This window comes from Urocitellus parryii, chromosome 1 (assembly GCF_045843805.1).
Source record: "Urocitellus parryii isolate mUroPar1 chromosome 1, mUroPar1.hap1, whole genome shotgun sequence".
Taxonomy (NCBI): Eukaryota; Metazoa; Chordata; class Mammalia; order Rodentia; family Sciuridae; genus Urocitellus; species Urocitellus parryii.
In genome coordinates this window covers 42,340,531-42,362,153 of record NC_135531.1, presented here as the reverse complement: position 1 = coordinate 42,362,153, position 21,623 = coordinate 42,340,531, and the positions used below count along the sequence as shown (strand labels likewise).

The window sequence follows — 21,623 nt, the reverse complement described above, 5'->3', positions numbered from 1 at the left end:
GTAGATCTTGTCAAGAGCTGATGCCACTTCACACTCTTTCTGGTCCATGTGGAGGGGCTTCTCTACTTAGCAGATTCTGTTCATATTTTAGCCTAGGCCTCTATCTTCCTAGAACAAAGAAACTAAGGTTTTTACCTTCCAATAAAAGGCCTGGGAAAATAGGATTTCCTAAGATTCCCTTCAACTGAATTCCTTGTCTTTCCTTCTAATTCTTCTGCTCTTTTTACCCTGCCTATTTCTATTGCCAGCTTCACTATTTTGTATCACTCAAAGGTAACCCTAGACTCCTCCAAACAGCCAGCACCTCACCAAGTCCTGTCATGCTACCTAGCAGGGGTCTCAAGTTCACCAGCTTCCTTCTGAAGCTACCCTGACCTGCACTACTCTACAGCTTCCTCTCTATGCACATTCAGTAGGAAGAACTTCCAAAAGGCCTGTCTCGGAGAGTCAGGCCACACAGCCACAATGCCTAATTTAAACCCACAAGGTTTAAATTTCCGTCCGTGGCTCACCTCCTTCTGCAGAGTAAGAAAAATGAGAGTATTTACCTCAAAGGCTCCCATGAAGTTTAAATGGATATAATGAATATAAAACATGAAGCTCCATTAGATATGCATTCAAACTGAAAAATCCTCAAAATATGTTAGCTATTTTAAATAAGATATCACTCTTTACTTTAAAATATTTAATGGTTGCTGACTGCCTGCAGATCAAAACTCAAAATTTTCTAGTAAGTATTCTGGTTATGAAGTGTACAGAATTCAAGGCAAAAAATGAATTCCAGTCCTGACACTCCTTATCAGCCATGTGAACCTAGAAATTTAACTTCCCTCAGCCTCACAGTTTTCAGTGTCACCAAATGGGGATAATACCCCTTTGGGGAAGTTAGTATCTGTACTGGGTTTGAATAGCATTTCCCCAAATTCACATCCCCCAAAAAACTGTGATTGAAACTTTATTTGGAAACAGACTTTGCATATGTAATTAGTTGAGGTGAGGTCATACAAGATCTAAGATGGGCCCTAAATCCAATCTAACTGGTGTCCCTGAAAAAGGAGAAGGGAGAGTCAGATTGACATCAGAATGCCATGTGACCATGGAGAGAGATGGAGGCAGAAAAGAAACTCCAAGCATGGCCAGTAACAATCAGAAGCTCAAAGAGGTAAGGAAGGGGTGTCCCCTAGAGTCTCCAGAGGGAACATGGGCCTGCCAACACCTTCTTCTCACACCACCAGTCTCTAGAACTGTAAAAAGAATAAATTTCTGTTGTTTTAAATTTGTGTTAACTTATTACAGCAGCTAGGAAATTAATGCAATAGCTAATAAATAATGCTTAAAAACGTTAGGCACCAATACTATAAAAGATATCTGTTCCACATTACGAGGAAGCTGAGAGAAGATGAGTCGGTGAGTGAAGGGGGCGGGAACACAAACCCGTATGGTTCTGGTGTGTGCTCACAACCATTCTGGTATCACACCCACTCCTGCATGGAATTAAAACAACAAATACATCATGCCTAGAATACTGACGGTCACAGAATAAGTTCTCAATAAACAGTGGCTAAATAGTAATTTCACTTACCTGCCTGTCCTCATGTCAAACAACCATTTTCTTTAAGGCCCAAATAGTAATTATTTAAGGATTTGCAAGTCAATAGGCAAAATTGAGGCTATTATGCAGATACTTACATAATTATTAAAAACAAAATTATTTAAAAATATAAAAATCATCCTTAGCTCAAGCGCCATCCACAAACATGTGCCTTGGTAAATGTGGCCACTGGGCTACAGTTTTTAGACCTCTGCTCCAAACCATCTCCAGTCATCTTTCAATTGGTGGCTCCACAGTCTTTTTCTACACGTCATCTTATTCTCCTCCCTGTACCCTTTCTCCATTGCCGCAGGCAAGTAAACCCTCTAACTTCTTTCTCCTCCCACCTCTACCATACTGTCTTCATTTAGGATTTTATCAAATCTTGCCTGAATTATTGCAGAGGTTCCCATTTCATTTCACTCAAAGCCACCTTTGACACTTGCTATCAGGACCTCTCCACAAGAAGTATAAAACTAGCCACATCAATACCTTGAGGTTCTTCCAGGATGGTTCCTCCATCACCTCCAACAACAGTTATAAAGTCAGAAGCACATCAAAAATACATGAGGCACTTTTTGAAGACCATCATTGCCCAGACAGCAAGACACTGACATTCAGATTCAAAAGATCCAGGGTGGGCCCAATTTATACTTGTAACCACTCACCAGTTGATTCTGAGGCAACCAGGATTGAGCCTGACTTATGTACACGTAGTTCCCCGGATCTGAAATGCCCTTCTCCTATTCTGCCTGCCTGGTGAACTTCCATTTATTTTCAAAATTTTCTTATACTGGTAAAATTGTCCCTGAATCGACCTATCCACTTCCCATAGATGACTACATCCACCTCTGTGCTATTTCACATCATGGCACATGTCCACAACTGTGTCACACTCTATGGCAACACCTAGTCTTCCTTGTTGGGCTAGTACTGGGTGGGAATCAGCATATCAACTAGTATGTGCTTACCAAACCTATCCTAAAACATGTTCAAACCAGGTGTGTTCTTCTCTCATCTATATTCCTCCCAAAGTCAAATTTGACCATCTTTCGAAGGGGAAACCAAATGCTACCCACCTAAGCCTCAAACATAATTAATAACCACTCTCCATCCTCTGGACCTCTATATACTCTCTTATTCTCAACACGAAGTTAAATCTACCTTTTATCTCAATTCTGTATATTCATATCCCACTTCAGAGAATCCTACTTCTAGGAGGGCCGTTACCTCCTGTTACACCTAAGCACACTGTTCCATGTACCCAATTAAACCCACAAAGTGAATGCAGTCTCTCTGGATCTTATGCTCTGAACTAAGCAAAGGGGATCTCAGTAAAAGTATTATAAATGAAGCTTAACCAAAGAGAAAAGTGTGTATGTGTATGCTGTATATGCAAATTTAAACATCAAGAAGTCAATATAAAGAGATACCACAAAATATATAATATTGATTCTCTGGCACATAAAATAAGGCATTTCAAATTTCTTCTCTCTCCAATGAATTTCAGAAAGTTACTTCATAGAAACTTAAGCCTAAGACTTTTAAATCATTCATTTAATAACTAATAACTGCATCATATCCTATACCTTTATTTCTGATACATTTTTTAACTGTTTTCTATCAACATAAAAATGGAAAAAACAAAAACATCCTGTAAAACACAGAAAACGCCCATTTCAAAGTCAAACAAGTTACTGAGTGCCTACTTCATTAATTCAATAAGCTTTCACTTTTTCTCTGCATGTATAAATCAGTGCAGCTGCATAATACAGGATCATAAAATCATGACCTCTACACTCTAGCCAGTAACCAAGCACTGAACACAGTTCCAATGGGGACACTCCAGATGCTCCAATGAAGGGGATCAGGATTTGATTATTTGTGCTTGTGTTGGGTGGGAGACACATGGATCGGAATGCAAAAACCTGATCTAATAGTCTTAAACTCAAGTCCTGTTTGCCCATGCCACCACTGTTCCCACACTTATTATTGTTGATTAGGCCAATAACTGTGGAGTCATCCTTGATGAATCCTCCTCTATCCTACATGCCACATGTAGTCACTCAGGAGAACCTTTTGATATGACCTTTAACATCCACTCCGGGTGGGACACCTCTTATCACTTTATCTCCACCCTGATCCATGCCAACATCAGCTTTCGTTTGGATTATTAAAGAGTCTCTACTGGTTCCCAGCTCCTATTTGCTTCTATTCCCTACCCATTCTACTCGCAACACAACTAATGAGGGTAATCTGTTAAAATGTCCAGCTGGATATCACCCCTAGGCTCAAAACCCTGCAATGGCTTCTCTTTGACTTGAATTTTTATTCCAAGTCCTGGCAATGACCTACAAAACCTTACAAATTTGACCTTCTGTGATCTCCTCTCCTACTAGCATCCCCTTAAATCCAACCCAGTGACCACCTTGCTGTTCTTCAACCTGTCCCTACCACACCCACCCTGGGCGGGCGGGGCGGGGCGGGGGTGCAGCAGTCTGGCTGGGCACAAATCACGAGCCACTCAAGCAGGAACAAACTTTATTTCTGAACTCCACCAGCACACTCCACACACGCTCCCTGGGAACTCTCCCCAACGCCACCCACGCTGCTCCTCCAGGAACACCACACACCAACAGGAATTCCCACACCCGGAACTTCACCATCCAACTCGAACTCTTCAGGAATCCCCGCGAGAGCTCAACCGGAACTCAACGGGAACTCCGTGAGAACTCAAAAGTCATCACCTTAATGGCTCGCTGGCGTCACCTCTCGACCACTACTTCTTGCAAAAATGCCATGCTACATCCCGACTTGGCTGTGGCCCTCAACATGGGGGGAGACTTTGTAGTGGTTGCACCCTCTGCTGAAAAGCTTTCCACCAAGATACCTGCTTGGGTAAATTCCTCCCTCCTTCAAGTCTGCTTAAATCTCCCCTTCTCAATGAGATCTACTTTGACCATTCTTTTAAATACTTCTCATCCTGCCCTCCAACACCTCTTTCCCCACTCCACTTTTATCCCCTGCCCTCAACACATACCATATTCCAACAGACATTATAATTTATTTATTGTGTTTATTTTTCATTGTGTGCCCCCACCCCACTTAGGGTGGCAATCTTGTCTCAGCCACTGCTACAGCCCCAGCATCTTTAATAGTGCCCGGACTATGATGGATATTTAAATATTTATTCAATAAAATATTTTATCTTTTAGAGCGTCCTATGAATAAATCTAATGATTTTAGCTTCTCTCCCTAATCACTATCTTTCTATTCACTGAGTAATACATAAAAATTTCTTTAGCAGAAGAGGGAAGTCAAATCAGAGATTTTTAAAAAAAAAATTCTAAGAAATGGGATAGAGTCAGGCACAGTGGCAAATGCCTATAATCCCAGCTATTCAGGAAGCTAAGGCAGAAGGATCTCAAGTTTGTAATCCTCCTGGGCAACCCTGTTCCAAAATGTAAAATATAAAAATGTAGAGCACCCCTGGGTTCAAACTCAGTACTGCAAAAACCAAACCAAACCAAGAAAAAGGATAAAAATGCATATTGGCTAAATCTTATTTACCCTAAAGTTTAATTGAGCTACAAATGTAAAATCAACTTCAAATATTTTTATTTTTGGAGAGGGGACAGCATTTAGAACTCAAAATGAAGTTCACTTTGCAGGAGGGAATCACCATAATAATCTCTCTCTTTGGTGACCCCACTAATTACATTCTCATTAGTGTCAGAGAGAAGTTTCTCCAGCTATCCACCATTCACCATAGCTTCAAAATGCTGGGAGATCTCACCAGCGACTTTGAGGTCAGACATCAATCTTTCACACTGGAAACACCTGGTGGGGTAAGCCTGAGATGCCTGTTGTGATGCCTGTTTGCTGGATCTGAATTAAATGTGCATAAATATTCTTTCACATCAGTTGGTAAAGGATTTTTTTGGCAGTGGGCGGGGGGGGGGGGCTCAGATTGAACTCAGGAGCACTGGACCACTGAGCCACATCCCTAGTCCTATTTTTGGTATTTTATTTAGAAACAGGGTTTCACCAAGTTGCTTAGCACCTCACCATTGCTAAGGCTAGCTTTGAATTCATGATCCTCCCGCCTCAGCCTCCTGAGCTGCTGAGATTACAGGCATGCGCTACCATGCCCAGCAAGATTTTCATGTCTTACAGTCACATACTGGGACAAAACACTGTGGAAACCAGCCTGAAACAATTTCTAAAATGTTTACTGCATATTTAAGAGTTATTTTATTTTCAATGTAGAAATGATGTTCCCCCACTTTTTAAGCAACCAACAAAACAGTATCGAGGAAATTGTGAACCTCACTTGCAAATGTGGGAAATAAAGCTCAGAAATGTCGAAATGATTTGTTCCAGAGCAAAGTGAGTTTGGAAGGGGAGAAGGACTGCAAAGAGACAATTTACATAAACTCTAATATGAACAACATTTGGCCACTCCAAATAACATCTGCATTTATCCCTCTGTTACAATTAAACTTCTGATGCACAATACAGGACAATCTGATTAAAATATAACATCTCATTGCTACATCAATGACACCTAGGGTTTTTATACTTTTGCCTGCAATTCTGGTAGTAATATGTAGGGTGCTGGGAGGGATAAGATTACTGGAATTTTTTAAAAACAATTTTAGCATTATTTAGCACCATTTTACATTTTCAAAATCAAACATTTAATGAGTGCTACTACAAACTGTAACATTCAATCCTCATAATGACTTGGTGAGGAAGTACTCCTACTGGGCCACGAGGGAACTGAAGCTTACAGAGGCTAGAATAACTTTTTCAAAGCTCCCCGCAGCCTGCATCCACCTGACCACAATGCTCCACACAGGTCCAAACACAGCCCTGCTCCTCCAGCACTGAGACTTCGCACACATGACTTTTTAGCTTGGCTAATTCAGTCCCCTTGTTAGACACTAGCCATCCCATCTCCACTGTCTGTCCTGGGGTCTCTTCAGAGACTGCCTCCCTCCTCCAATCTCGTGGCTTCTTGGCAACCTGGCATACCACATCACCTTGGTTGGTTGACCAGCCTCTATTACCAGTCTACAAACTCTCTGAGGATCAGTACTACCATCCCTACCTCCTGATAACTATAGTCTGTGCTGTCTTTAAATGTGGGATGACAGATGGTACAGGTCTGTCTTCTGCCTATGATCTCATCAAACTGAGCTAAACATTAGTATACCATTTTATTGGTGATAATCATTTAATGATATTAAGTAGTTTCATAAATAGATGGCACATTAAACTTAATTTTACTATTAAGCTTTGAGTTAAAAATATGTAGTGATAACAAATCAATTTTTATTTAGCCCAAAGAAAACACTTAGAGCAGCCTGCAGCAGGGCCCGGAGAGCCAGGCCAACTGATTCGCGTGGCCTGCCCTGCGGCTACAGAAGGCGTGGCGCCTCAGTGAAGCCATTAATTGGCAAGCAGGGAGGTTAGGGAAGGCCATTAGGTGGAATCCCACCAGCCAAGCCCACACGGACCCTTGGGCCGAGCACGGGTTCTCAGAAGGGGAAGGAAGCGGTACAGTCCCATCCCCCACAGCGGACACTCCGCCGAGCCAGTCAGCGGCCACCATCCGGGAAAGCTGAAGGATACACCGCCACTCTCCTTCAGAGTGCGACATCAAAACAGGTCGGTGTCATTCAGCTCACCCCCCAGACAGCGGGAATTCGCATAAAATCTCTCCTAGGCTTGCCAGGAGAGGGAGTATCAAGCTGAGCCTCCATACAGGCTAGGGGGAAACCAGAGACACCTGACCTCCAACCCCTCCTCCCAGTAGCAGCCAAAAGGAAACCTGGCTAGCCAGCGCTGGGGGAGGGGCAAGCAGAAAAAATCAAAGTGATAGAGTGCCAGGGATCCCAGCAGCCTGCAACAGGGCCCAGAGAGCCAGGCCAACTGATTCGCGTGGCCTGCCCTGCGGCTACAGAAGGCGTGGCGCCTCAGTGAAGCCATTAATTGGCAAGCAGGGAGGTTAGGGAAGGCCATTAGGTGGAATCCCACCAGCCAAGCCCACACGGACCCTTGGGCCGAGCTCGGGTTCTCAGAAGGGGAAGAAAGCGGTACAGGCCCATCCCCCACAGCAGACACTCCACCGAGGCAGTCAGCGGCCACCATCCGGGAAAGCTGAAGGATACACCGCCACTCTCCTTCAGAGTGCAACATCAAAACAGCGGACACTCCATCCAGGCAGTCAGTGGCCACCATCCGGGAAAGCTGAAGAATACACCACCACTCTCCAACAGCTTGTAACATCAAAACAGCCAGCAGCAGGACCCCGGAGATCCAGGCCAACTGATTCGCGCGGCCTGCCCCGCAGCTACAGAAGGCGTGGCGCCTCAGAGAAGCCATTAATTAGCAAGCAGGGAGGTTAGGGACTGCCATTAGGTGGAATCCCGCCAGCCAATCCCACCGCCCACGCCCGGAAGAGGCCCAGCGATCTGCCAGCATTGTAGTCACGACACCCCAATTGGAATAGGGACAGAGCAGAGCCGCCTTCCACTCCCGGAACAGGCCCAGAGAGCCGCCAGCGTGATAGACACGTCACCCCAATTGGAGTAGGGGCACAGCCGCCGCCCGCACCTGCAAGGGAGACTTTTCAAGTATACAAGAGCAACATAAATAAATAGGGGGTAAATTTCAAAACACAACAGTTGCACCAAGCAGAAAGAAACGCGGGCAGTATGAAAAGACAAGGAAAGAAAGGACCACAAGCAATGCAGGTCAACTCAACTTTAGAAGAGGTAATAGCTGCAACAGATGGAATATCAGATAAAGAGTTCAGGATATATATGCTTCAGATGATCTGGAGTCTCAAGGAAGACATGAGACAGCAAAATCAGACAATGAAAGATCACATTGACAAACAAATCCAGGAAGTCAAAGATCAATTTCACAGGGAGATAGAGGTAATAAAAAACAAACAAATTGAAATTCTAGAAATGCAGGAAACAATAAACCAACTTAAAAACTCAATTGAGAATACTACCAGCAGAGTAGATCACTTAGAAGAGAGAACATCAGACAATGAAGACAAAGTATTTCAACTGGAAAAGAACATAGACAGCTCAGCAAGTCTGCTAAGAAACCATGAGCAGAACATCCAAGAATTATGGGACAATATCAAAAGACCAAATTTAAGAGTCATTGGGATACAGGAAGGCACAGAGCTCCATTCCAAAGGAATAAACAGTCTATTCAGTGAAATAATACGAGAAAACTTCCCAGAATTGAAGATTGAGACAGAATCCCAAATCCTAGAAGCCTACAGGACGCCGAATGTGCAAAATCATAAGAGATCCACACCTAGACACATTATAATGAAGATGTCCAACATACAGAATAAGGAGAGAATTTTAAAAGCTGCAAGAGAAAGAAAGCAGATTACATTTAGGGGTAAACCAATCAGGATAACAGCTGATCTCTCAACACAGACTCTGAAAGCTAGAAGATCCTGGAATAACATATTTCAAACACTGAAAGACAATGGGCTCCAACCAAGAATCGTGTATCCGGCGAAATTAAGCTTCAGGTTAGAAGATGAAATTAAAACCTTCCACAATAAACAAAAGTTAAAAGAATTCGCAGCTAGAAAACCATCTCTTCAAAAAATCCTTGGCAAAACATTACAGGAAGAGGAAATGGAAAACAACATTGAAAACCAACAATGGGAGGTAGGACAGTAAAGGGGGGAAAGTAGTCATAGAGGATAACAAATCAGGTTTAGTAACATCAATAAACAAATATGGATAGAAGAACAAACCATATCTCAATAATAACCCTAAATGTTAATGGCTTAAACTCACCAATTAAGAGACACAGGCTAGTAGAATGGATCAAAAAACAAGACCCAACAATATGCTGTCTACAGGAGACGCATTTGATAGGAAAAGATATACATAGACTGAAGGTGAAAGGTTGGGAAAAATCATATCACTCATATGGACCGCGGAAACAAGCAGGAGTGTCCATACTCATATCTAATAAAATAGATTTCAAGCCAAAGCTAATCAAAAGGGATATAGAAGGACACTTCATACTGCTCAAGGGAACCATACACCAACAAGACATAACAATCATAAATATATATGCCCCAAATAATGGTGCAGCTGTATTCATCAAGCAAACTCTTCTCAAGTTCAAGAGTCTAATAGACCAACATACAATAATCATGGGAGACTTCAACACACCTCTCTCACCACTGGACAGATCTTCCAAACAAAAGTTAAATAAGGAAACTATAGAACTCAATAACACAATTAACAACCTAGACTTAATTGACATATATAGACTATACCACCCAACATCAAGTAGCTACACTTTTTTCTCAGCAGCACATGGAACCTTCTCAAAAATAGACCATATACTATGTCACAGGGCAACTCTTAGACAATACAAAGGGGTAGAGATAATACCATGCATCTTATCTGATCATAATGGAATGAAACTGAAAATCAATGATAAAAGAAGAAAGGAAAAAGCAAGCATCACCTGGAGAATGAACAATAGGTTGCTGAGTGATCAATGGGTTTTAGAAGACATCAAGGAGGAAATTAAAAAATTCCTAGAGTTAAATGAAAACACAGACACAACATATCGGAATCTATGGGACACATTGAAAGCAGTTCTAAGAGGAAAATTCATTGCTTGGAGTTCATTCCTCAAAAAAAGAAAAAACCAACAAATAAATGATCTCATACTTCATCTCAAAATCCTAGAAAAAGAAGAGCAAAACAACAGCAAAAGAAGTAGAAGGCAAGAAATAATTAAAATCAGAGCTGAAATTAATGAAATTGAAACAAAAGAAACAATTGAAAAAATTGACAAAACTAAAAGCTGGTTCTTTGAAAAAATAAATAAAATTGACAGACCCTTAGCCATGCTAACGAAGAGAAGAAGAGAGAGAACCCAAATTACTAGCATACGGGATGAAAAAGGCAATATCACAACAGACACTTCAGAAATACAGAAGATAATAAGAAATTACTTTGAATCCTTATACTCCAATAAAATAGAAGATACTGAAGGCATAGATAAATTCCTTGAGTCCTATGATCTGCCCAGATTGAGCCAGGAGGATATAGACAACCTAAACAGACCAATAACAATAGAGGAAATAGAAGAAACCATCAAAAGACTACCAACTAAGAAAAGCCCAGGACCGGATGGGTATACAGCAGAGTTTTACAAAACCTTTAAAGAGGAACTAACACCAATACTTTTCAAGCTATTTCAGGAAATAGAAAAAGAGGGAGAACTTCCAAATTCATTCTACGACGCCAACATCACCCTGATTCCGAAACCAGACAAAGACACATCAAAGAAGGAAAACTACAGACCAATATCTCTAATGAACCTTGACGCAAAAATCCTCAATAAAATTCTGGCGAATCGGATTCAAATACATATCAAAAAAATTATACATCATGATCAAGTAGGATTCATCCCTGGGATGCAAGGCTGGTTTAATATACGGAAATCAATAAATGTTATTCACCACATCAATAGACTTAAAAATAAGAACCATATGATCATCTCAATAGATGCAGAAAAAGCATTCGACAAAGTACAGCATCCCTTTATGTTCAAAACGCTAGAAAAATTAGGGATAACAGGATCATACCTCAACATTGTAAAAGCAATCTATGATAAGCCACAGGCCAGCATCATTCTGAATGGAGAAAAATTGAAGGCATTCCCTCTAAGATCTGGTACAAGACAGGGATGCCCTCTCTCACCACTTCTGTTCAACATAGTCCTCGAAACACTGGCCAGAGCAATTAGACAGTCAAAAGAAATTAAAGGCATAAAAATAGGAAAAGAAGAACTTAAATTATCACTATTTGCAGATGATATGATTCTATACCTAGCAGACCCAAAAGGGTCTACAAAGAAGCTATTAGAGCTAATAAATGAATTCAGCAAAGTGGCAGGATATAAGATCAACACGCATAAATCAAAGGCATTCCTGTATATGAGCGACAAATCCTCTGAAACGGAAATGAGGACAACTACTCCATTCACAATATCCCCCCAAAAAATAAAATACTTGGGAATCAACCTAACAAAAGAGGTGAAAGATTTATACAATGAAAATTACAGAACCCTAAAGAAAGACATAGAAGAAGACCTTAGAAGATGGAAAAACATACCCTGCTCATGGATAGGCAGAACTAACATCATCAAAATGGCGATATTACCAAAAGTTCTCTATAAGTTCAATGCAATGCCAATCAAAATCCCAACAGCATATCTTGTAGAAATAGATAAAAGAATCATGAAATTCATATGGAATAATAAAAGACCCAGAATAGCAAAAACAATACTAAGCAGGAAGTGTGAATCAGGCGGTATAGCGATACCAGACTTCAAGCTATACTACAGAGCAATAGTAACAAAAACAGCATGGTACTGGTACCAAAACAGGCGGGTGGACCAATGGTACAGAATAGAGGACACAGTAACCAATCCACAAAACTACAACTATCTTATTTTTGATAAAGGGGCTAAAAGCATGCAATGGAGGAAGGATAGCATCTTCAACAAATGGTGCTGGGAAAACTGGAAATCCATTTGCACCAAAATGAATCTGAATCCCTATCTCTCGCCGTGCACAAAAGTTAACTCAAAATGGATCAAGGAGCTTGATATTAAATCAGAGACACGGCATCTGATAGAAGAAAAAGTTGGTTATGATCTACACGCTGTGGGATCGGGCTCCAAATTCCTCAATAGGACACCCATAGCGCTAGAGTTAACAAATAGAATCAACAAATGGGACTTACTCAAACTAAAAAGTTTTTTCTCAGCAAAAGAAACAATAAGAGAGATAAATAGGGAGCCTACATCCTGGGAACAAATCTTTACTCCACACACTTCAGATAGAGCCCTAATAACCAGAATATACAAAGAACTCAAAAAATTAGACAATAAGATAACAAATAACCCAATCAATAAATGGGCCAAGGACCTGAACAGACACTTCTCAGAGGAGGACATACAATCAATCAACAAGTACATGAAAAAATGCTCACCATCGCTAGCAGTCAGAGAAATGCAAATCAAAACTACCCTAAGATACCATCTCACTCCAGTAAGACTGGCAGCCATTAGGAAGTCAAACAACAATAAGTGCTGGAGAGGATGCGGGGAAAAGGGCACTCTTGTTCATTGCTGGTGGGACTGCAAATTGGTGCAGCCAATTTGGAAAGCAGTATGGAGATTTCTCGGAAAGCTGGGAATGGAACCACCATTTGACCCAGCTATTCCCCTTCTCGGTCTATTCCCTAAAGCCCTAACAAGAGCATGCTACAGGGACACTGCTACATCGATGTTCATAGCAGCTCAATTCACGATAGCAAGACTGTGGAACCAGCCTAGATGCCCTTCAATAGATGAATGGATAAAAAAAATGTGGCATTTATACACTATGGAGTATTACTCTGCATTAAAAAATGACAAAATTATAGAATTTGGAGGGAAATGGATGGCATTAGAGCAGATTATGCTAAGTGAAGCTAGTCAATCTTTAAAAAACAAATACCAAATGACTCCTTTGATATAAGGGGTGTAAACAAGGACAGGGTAGGGACGAAGAGCTTGAGAAGAATATTTACAGTAAACAGGGATGAGAGGTGGGAGGGAAAGGGAGTGAGAAGGGAAATTGCATGGAAATGGAAGGCGATCCTCAGGGTTATACAAAATGACATATAAGAGGTAAGGAGGGGTAAGTCAAGAGAATACAAATGGAAGACATGATTTACAGTAGAAGGGGTAGGGAGAGAAAAGGGGAGGGGAGGGGAGGGGAGGGGAGGGGGGATAGTAGACAATAGGACAGACAGCAGAATACATCAGACACTAGAAAGGCAATATGTCAATCAATGGAAGGGTAACTGATGTGATACAGCAATTTGTATACGGGGTAAAAGCGGGAGTTCATAATCCACTTGAATCAAACCGTGTAATATGATGTATTAAGAACTATGTAATGTTATGAACGACCAATAAAAAAAAATAAAAATAAAAAAATAAAAAAAATAAAAAATAAAAAATAAATATTAAAAAAAGAAAAATAATTTTCATACACCTGGCTCCTGGAGTAAATGTTAAAAGTTTTGGCTTAAAAAAAAAAAAAAAAAGAAAACACTTAAGGTAAAAGTCACGTTTGTAAGTGAAGCACAGAATTTCTTAGTTGTCTGGATTCTACCATTGTCATCATGTTTCAAAATCCAAAGAGAACCAGAAAAAAACAAAAAAAGAGACAATTCTGAATAAAGAGGAAAGTCCAATGGAGCCCACAGGCACCAAAAGTTCCTGGGAGGACTGGGATGGGACTGCAGGTCCCGTCTCCTTTCAGTTCTGCTGTGATGGGTGTAAAAATGGGGCTTCCAAGTGTGATTTGGAAGAGGACTGCATAGCTCAAAAAGAGGACTAGAAATCACTGGCTGGTTGAAAGGAGCAGCACCCGCCTAGCCTCCTGACCAAGATGGCATGGTCCCTGTGGCCAGTCACATTTATACTTTAACCAAGGAACTGAGTCATCTATTTCAAAAGCTCCAAAGATTGCCTGAGTTCCACTAAGAAAATACAAATGGGCCAAAGGTTAAGGCAAGAAGTGAAGTCTCTCTAGAAAATAATGGGTGGAGACTGGGGAGAGGACAAATCGGTTAGACAAAGATGACCTAAAACAAAAGGGATGACTGGCCTCAGTTTCTAGCCCAGAGGTTTCAAAATAAGGATGAGTCTGCAAATAAGGATGAGTTTGCTAACAGCTGAATTCTTAGCCCCCCCCCCTTTTTTTCCCCCTGGGCACTACCCTCTTTCAGGGCTATTTTTAGCGACAGGAGAATGAGGAGCACTGCAAAGCCTCAGTGCAGCCCAGTCTTACCTTGCGTGCCTTTCAGGGACTCAGGCTATCTTTAATTAATGTCTGAGGGACTGGAGACCAACCCTCCTGGGGGTAAAAGGAAGCACAATGGTGAAATTCTAGAAGGCAGGACTGATAGCTACTGGTATACCATTCCTGAGGGCCTGGAGCTATTTTTTGTTGAAAAAGGGGCTCCATCTGGAACATTTTGAGAGCAAAGTATATTTAAGTATACAGAAAACAGCACTGTTTGTTTATCTACACTGCCTCCCTGTTTCACAGAGCTCAAACTAGGTTTTACCAACAAATAAATTTAACATGATTTTATACTTTGTCTTTGGAATAAAGAAATTTTACTCTAAGTGACTCCCTCTAGCCATCTAGTCCATATTTTAAAACACACATAAAAACATTTCTCATAATTTAACTTTCATAGTCTTTTCCCTTTTGCAATATCCTCCAAGAGATATAAAACTTCCAAACTACAACAACTTTTTGCCATCCAGATTTATCTTTATTAAACTCCAGAGCCTAATCATATCTTTGGAAACAAAGCTGAATCTATTATGAAATACATGATAATGACATGTATTTTATGAACTACCCCAAACTCACCAGCATCAGCATCATAAGGCATACTGCAGACAGTGACGATAAAGAGAGGGAGAAGATAGAATGCTATCATTTCAAGAAAATAAAATCAAAATCACGGGGTTTACAGGTTAGTAACAGATCTGTGCACACTGGTGATTGAGGAATCCATGAACTGCATATGTACAAAGAAAGTAAGGGACTCGGGTTAGGTCGAACAAAATTCAAGTAAGATCCAAACAAATTCTGAATTCACATCCAATGTACTGCAGACTACAGCAAACTACCTTCTTTCTTCACTCCATTAATTGAAATAGGTCCATTAAAAAACCATTCAGAATTCTTTTTAGCTGAAGGAACCGAATATGGCTTTCTTCACTTTGCTGAAAAGTACTGCACCAGAATCCTGATGAGTTGAAGCAATGGTTTCAGTTTTGAGTGAAGTCAGGATAAAGCCAGCCCATCATATTTAGAAGTTTTTGAGTTTCCCATCCTCATTCTGTAGCTGGGTCTTCACCAGGATGGTCCTGGACACTAAACTGAAGACCAGTATGTGTTCTGAGTAAGCCAAGAAGGCCAGCTGCAAGCAGATGGACATGCTCACGCCACTGAACACTGCTCACAGGGGGAGTGCCTGGGAAATTGTCACAAGGGATCCAGCAGAACCTGCTTCCCCTCCCAGTTTTTATTAATTACAGGAAAGAAGAAGATGCCATGAGATGACCCAACAAAAAGAAACTATCAGGAAAACACATTAAAAGAAAATCAATTTGCTGAAGAAACTCAGGACAGGAATGCAGGTAAAAGTCAGACCCACAGAGGTGACCACTCCAGTGACAGTAAAATAAATGAAAGGATTGATGCCAACCTGGAGTAGACAGTCACCTGCACAGGGCTGCCAGCCAAGTGGAACAGTGCTGTCCAACAGAACTTGAAGCAACAATGAACACGTTCCCTGTTATCCAATGCACTCATCACTAGCTATTTAAGCAGTTGATACCTGGCCAGAGTGAGAAAGTAACTGAATTTTTCATCCCATTTAGTTTTAACTTAACACATGTGGCTCCTGGGTGCAGCACTGACTAGCACAAATCTAGAATACTTTAAAAGCTGACTGACCAGAGCATCCTCCTGCAAGAGGCTCAGAGGAACCTAATGTTGCTTACCTTTCAAACCCCAACAATTAAGGGAGAAAAAAATAATCAATTCTCTCCTTAACTGCTTTAGTAATTACAAAGCACTTTAGAATCATGTTCTAGCTCACTGAAGTATAGACTTCCTTATTATGATTAGAATGTAAAATGTCCAAGCAATGAAAAACTGCTTTTCTATTACTTTAAATGATGAGGAAATAGGGAGGCAAAACAATTATTTTGAAACATATTTGAATTTTTAAATTTCTCCTAAAATGAAATATAAACTTTGTACCAAATACAACAAAATACTGGTTAAACTGCTTAAAGATTTTTGTCATTGCTGTTCTCAAAAGTCACAATTAAGACCTTTGATGTGATTGTGTTTTGAGACCTTAGTGGGGGGGGGGGATCAACCAGTAAACAAACTCCCTAAGTGCTCAGACTGAAAAAGAGTCATTCCAATGGCAGTTCCAATAGCAATTGCATAGTTAAGGGGTGGGGAGAGGAGTCCAGCTGCTCTTCCAGCCACAAGTCCCGAACATGCTTAAAAAGCTCTCCCCTGGCTTGTTAACTGCATCTCATTTGTACTCCTAAAAATCACCGACCCTAGCATCCTTAATAAACACTGGTTGTAAACTTCTAGCTTTATGTATTGCATTCTATAGCTTTAAATGGCAGTACATTCTAAAGACATGTCATCTAGGGACACAAGCTCCCTGTGCATTACACACCAAGGCAACAGCAGAAACAAAACCATACTGAATATCAACTGGTGTTCTTCTGGAAGTTCCTAAAGATTATGTTTAGTGACCTTGAACCTATTTAAATCACATAAAATGACACCAATTTTGATGAAGGAAGTTTTTCAAATCCCAAGCAACAGGAGAAAATTCTGATTGTAGCATTATGAATATATCCACAATGAAACCCATTCTTCTGTATAATTAAAATGCATAAAATATAAGTAAACTTGGTAGTTTAATAGGCTAATGGACTACTACTATAAATTTAAAACAGACAAACACCATATGTTTTCTAATAAATTATTTTGACAACAGGACACTTGACAAAGGCTGACTTTGAAGTCTGAGTGACAGTAAAATGAGTAAATGAACTGATGCCAATCTGGGGTAGGCAGTTACCTGCATGGGGCCGCAGATGTCTGTACTTGATTCTACCCACTTTTCAACTATTTACTAACAATTTGCATAAACTCACATAAATGTGTAAATAAGCAGGCAGCATGAATCCAGAATGATGCAGGTAATGGAATTTAAATGTTAAGGTGCCACATTAAAGAGTTAAAAAGTCCGTCCACCAGCACCAGCCAAAAAGGATTTATAATAACTGATGCAAAAAGAGAATGCAGGTTCACTATACTTCAACAGCAACATTATAACTCAAAAAGTTAATTCTACCTTAGACTGCCATTTAAAAATTTCCAAGAAAGTTACTATTCCCTACTAAAATCAGTACTGCAGATGTTCAGGGTACTGCATCTTGACAGCAGCAACAGCAGTTTCAAGACCAACTCTAGAACCGTTGTACTTCCTCCTCCCCCCATGTTAAGAGTCAGAAGTCTGCCTAGTCACACTTGGAAGAGGAAGGAGCGATCCAGAGAGGAAGGAAGTGGACAGGAGTCTGCATCTCCAAATGTATAAAGGCCTGACATGTCAAGGATTTAGATTTATCAAGTGTGGTTCCAGGGTACAGAAAGACAATCAAAAAGAAACAAACTTCAGTTCAAAATACCCAAGAACATTTCAAGGATCAGTTGTTCATAAATGGACTGGCCCACCTGGAAAGGTAGTAAGCATCTCATCACTGAAGGCCAGACCTGGTTACCCAAGGAGGTTTCCACCAGCCAGAGATACTAGAGTAGATGACTCTTCCCACCCTTCTCCTGCACAGGGCTTTCACAGTAGGGATGGCCTCCCTAACTCCAACACTTCTCCATTCTCTCTGTCAATCTAGATACTAGATCAGAATGCAAATTAGTATCAAACGTTAGGATAGGCAATACAACTACAATTTACCAAAAAAAAAAAAAAAAATTAATGGAAATCCCAGTGTTGTAACAAAAGTTGGGAATGCTAGGAACACTGTCAACTACTACTAAAACATACTGACAGTGAGATAGCCAACTCAGTGGGATACCAGAAGCAATTCTCCCAGACACAGTATTCATATTCTAAGAATTCTATGGAGCTTCCCTAAGCCATTTTCCTAAACATTCTTAATGTCAGCAAGTTAACAGGTTCCAAACTCAAAAAGACCAAGTTAGTTTCCTGAAATTACAGTGAGCCTCTTACCTTATTTTAAAAGGTTGCAAGCAAGAAGCCTATGCAAAAAAGTTTTTATACAGCCCCAATTCAAGAGAAAAGATCCTAAGTCCCCTAACAACACACAGATTGAGATGTGGAGAGTGAAAGCAGGACTTACTTTTATCTGCAGACATCCAATTCTGCCCCATTATTTCCTCCTATACTAAGTTGATACTGTAGTGTTCAAATGGATGCATAACATGGTTTGGGTCCCCTGCTAATTCTACCCTAGTCACAAGATTACAGATCTGAGCAGCTCATTACCCAACTATTCAAATTCTAAATGATAGCATTGTCATAAAACGTACTTTCAGCAGCTTCTCTACAAAGTACTTACTCCCTGACTGGAAGGTACATGTCCCACAATATACCAAATGCTCTAGAAAAAGGTCTAGGGATCCATATCCCTGCCTGAGTCTCAGACTTACAGAATAAATAAGTCTGAAACCTACAACTGTCAAAGTAATAGCTTTCAGCCTGAAGGATATATTCCATACCACTTGTTCTATCCGCCAGGCTTTACCTTTCTGAACGTGGATGATATCCGGGAAGTTGGCCAGGTGCCCTTGATACAGCGCTAACAGGTCCATTACTGGGTCCAGGTCCTGCCTGGGCTGCTCGGCAAAGAGCTCGCCGATGGCGTCATAGGCATCTCCGGTGAAGGCAATGGCCTGATTCAGGCCTGCTGAGAAAGCCTGCTGGTCCAGCTCAAAGGCCTGGCTGAGCCCACGGAAAGATTGGCCCACCTTCTGATACTCCTTCTTGAAGCCTGTCACCTGCTTGCGCGCGAACTCGTTGGCAGTGTGGTTGAGCTGCAGCGTGCTGTCATCCATCTTCTTGGTGAAGCACTTGAAGCCATCTATCTTGCTCTCCACCTCCTGCAGGTCAAGAGCTGCTGCGGGCGGTGTGCTCAGGGTCAAAAAGAAGTTGGCGCCCACCATCTCGTCCTTCTCGGCCTTCCTCTTGCCCTGTTTCCAGGCCTTCTCATCTGTGCTAATGGGGCAGGTCAGGAAGTGCTGGAAGACATCACACTGTGCCAGCACTGGGTGGCTGGCCATGTGGTTCATCCACCAGATCAGGCCTTTCCTGCGCTTGGAGATAAAGTCCTCTTCGAAGCGGCCAGTAGCCTGCTTCTCGGGCAGGTGGGGCACAGAGATGACAGGGAACTTCTCAGCCAGGCGTGCATACAACCAGTCGAAGTGCTTGTAGCGCCTGTGCACCGGGACCTGTGTGTGCGTGGGGACCAGCTTGTAGGAGATGTAGCTCTTCATACCCTTGAACTTAGTCTGCTTGGTGGGGTCGTCGATGGTGCACTGGAAGGGGTAGGGGTTCTCCTGCCACTCGGGGCCGTAGGGCCCTAGCACCACGCATAGCTTGTCCCCATCCTTCACGAAGCCCGAAGCCTCGCCCAACACGAAGGCCTCCCCACCTGACTTGACAAAAGTGGAGAAGCGGTTGAGGTTGCGGCTCACCGTGGCCGAGCTCTTGGCCCCCGAAGGGTGGTGCTGCGGAGGAGCTGATCCCCCGCGGGAGCCCAGCGACAAGTCAGAGCGGGTGGACAAGCGGTAGCGGCTAGCAGCGCCGCCGCCCGCGGACGACGAGCCGTCGAGGTCCGGGTAGGTGCCGCTGCCCAGCACGCCAGGCTCGTCGGCCACCGTGGAGCTGTCGTCCCACTCGTCGTCCCAGTCATCGTCGCTGCCCTGGCTGGCCTGGTAGCCGCCGTAAAGTTGCTGAGGCGACGGCTGCAGGACACCCCCGGCATACGGAAAGCCCGCGCTGGGCGGCTGGAAGGTGCTCGGCGGCGGCGCCTGCTGCGGCTGCAACAGCGGCTGGAAGGCGTCGGGCGGCGGCTTGAAGGAGGCGGGCGGCGCGGCCGGCAGGGGTTCGAAGCCGCCGGGCGGCACGTTAGCATAGCGAGCAGGGGCGCCCGGACCGCCGTCGCCAGCCGGGCCGGGCTCGGGGGCTCGGATCACCTGCACGTACGAGGCCGGGAAGAGACCGCGGTCGCCGCGGCTGTTGACTCCCTCGAGCCAGCCCTCAATGTCCTGCTCGCTGCACAGGCTCAGCACCTCGTGCTCCCGCAGCGAGATCTCGCCCGGGTTCTCCGACCTGAAGTCGTACAGCGCCCGGGCGCGCAGCGCCATGGTCCTGGCGCCTCGGCGGGAGGTCCCGATACTGGCGCCCCGTGCCCGGGCCCCGCCCAAGGTGCTCGCGGTGCTACCCGCACCCTGGTACACGGACTAGAGCCCTGAAGGCAGAGCGCAGCCCGCCTCCCCGGCCCGCCAGTAGCGCCCTCCGCGCAGCTCCGCTTGCAGCCCCGACTGCCGCGCAGGGCCGCCGCCGGCCGGGGGCGGGGCCCGCGGCCTCCCACGTCCCCAGCTGCGCTAATCCACAGCCGAGAGCCACGTGCCAGGCGAGAGCAAGCGATGGCCGAACTGTCGCGCTTGCCGCCCGACCCGACCTCGTGGCGCCGCTGCCCCCTTGTGGCTGCAGCTGCGGAGTGAGGCCGGGGGATGAGAGCACAGTGGGTGGAGGAGGTGCTTTCTATTCAGAAGTAAATATTTGAGGACTTTTTAGGGTTGAAAACCATATTTTTTTAAGTTAAAAGTTTAAAAAATTCTTCCTAGAAGTAATTAGTATTTGCATGCCTGATAAGCTTTCACACTCTGAAGGTTCAGTGAAGGTTCCTAGATGAGTTAACCCTTGCATGTAATGAAGGATTTTGCAAGGAAGATTAGTGATTGCACGACAGGGTGCCTATGTCAAGGGGTTATTCACTGATGGAGCTTCTCTTCCCTCTCGTATTCTCTGAAGCTTTATGGTGTGGAGAGGAGGAGATTGACAGAGCAAAGTAAGAGCTAGGGAAGGTGTTATGTTTGACAAAAGCAGAAGCAAAGAGTGTTGTAGGGAGAAAGGAGCTAGAGAGTTGCCAGTAAAATAAGTCGTGCTCAGAAGGCTAAGATTTTGCAGGTGACCCCTCTCCTCTCTGAGACAGATGGGTGCAATTCTAGACTTCAGAATCAGGCTGCTGAGTTCCAATCAGTGTTCCTATACAAACTAGCTCTATGACGTTGAGC

General features: G+C 43.0%; 1 protein-coding gene across 1 annotated transcript in view; it reads right to left on the bottom strand.

Moving 5' to 3' along the window:
* Snx18 (sorting nexin 18) overlaps nucleotides 1–20,882 on the bottom strand; it is a 36,614-nt gene extending 15,732 nt beyond the window's left edge. The window contains exon 1 of the mRNA XM_026385949.2: nucleotides 19,070–20,882. Coding sequence (XP_026241734.1) covers nucleotides 19,070–20,690 — 1,621 coding nt within the window. The 5' untranslated portion in view covers nucleotides 20,691–20,882. The remainder of the gene's footprint in view (nucleotides 1–19,069) is intronic.
* Between the last annotated feature and the right edge of the window lie 741 nt (nucleotides 20,883–21,623).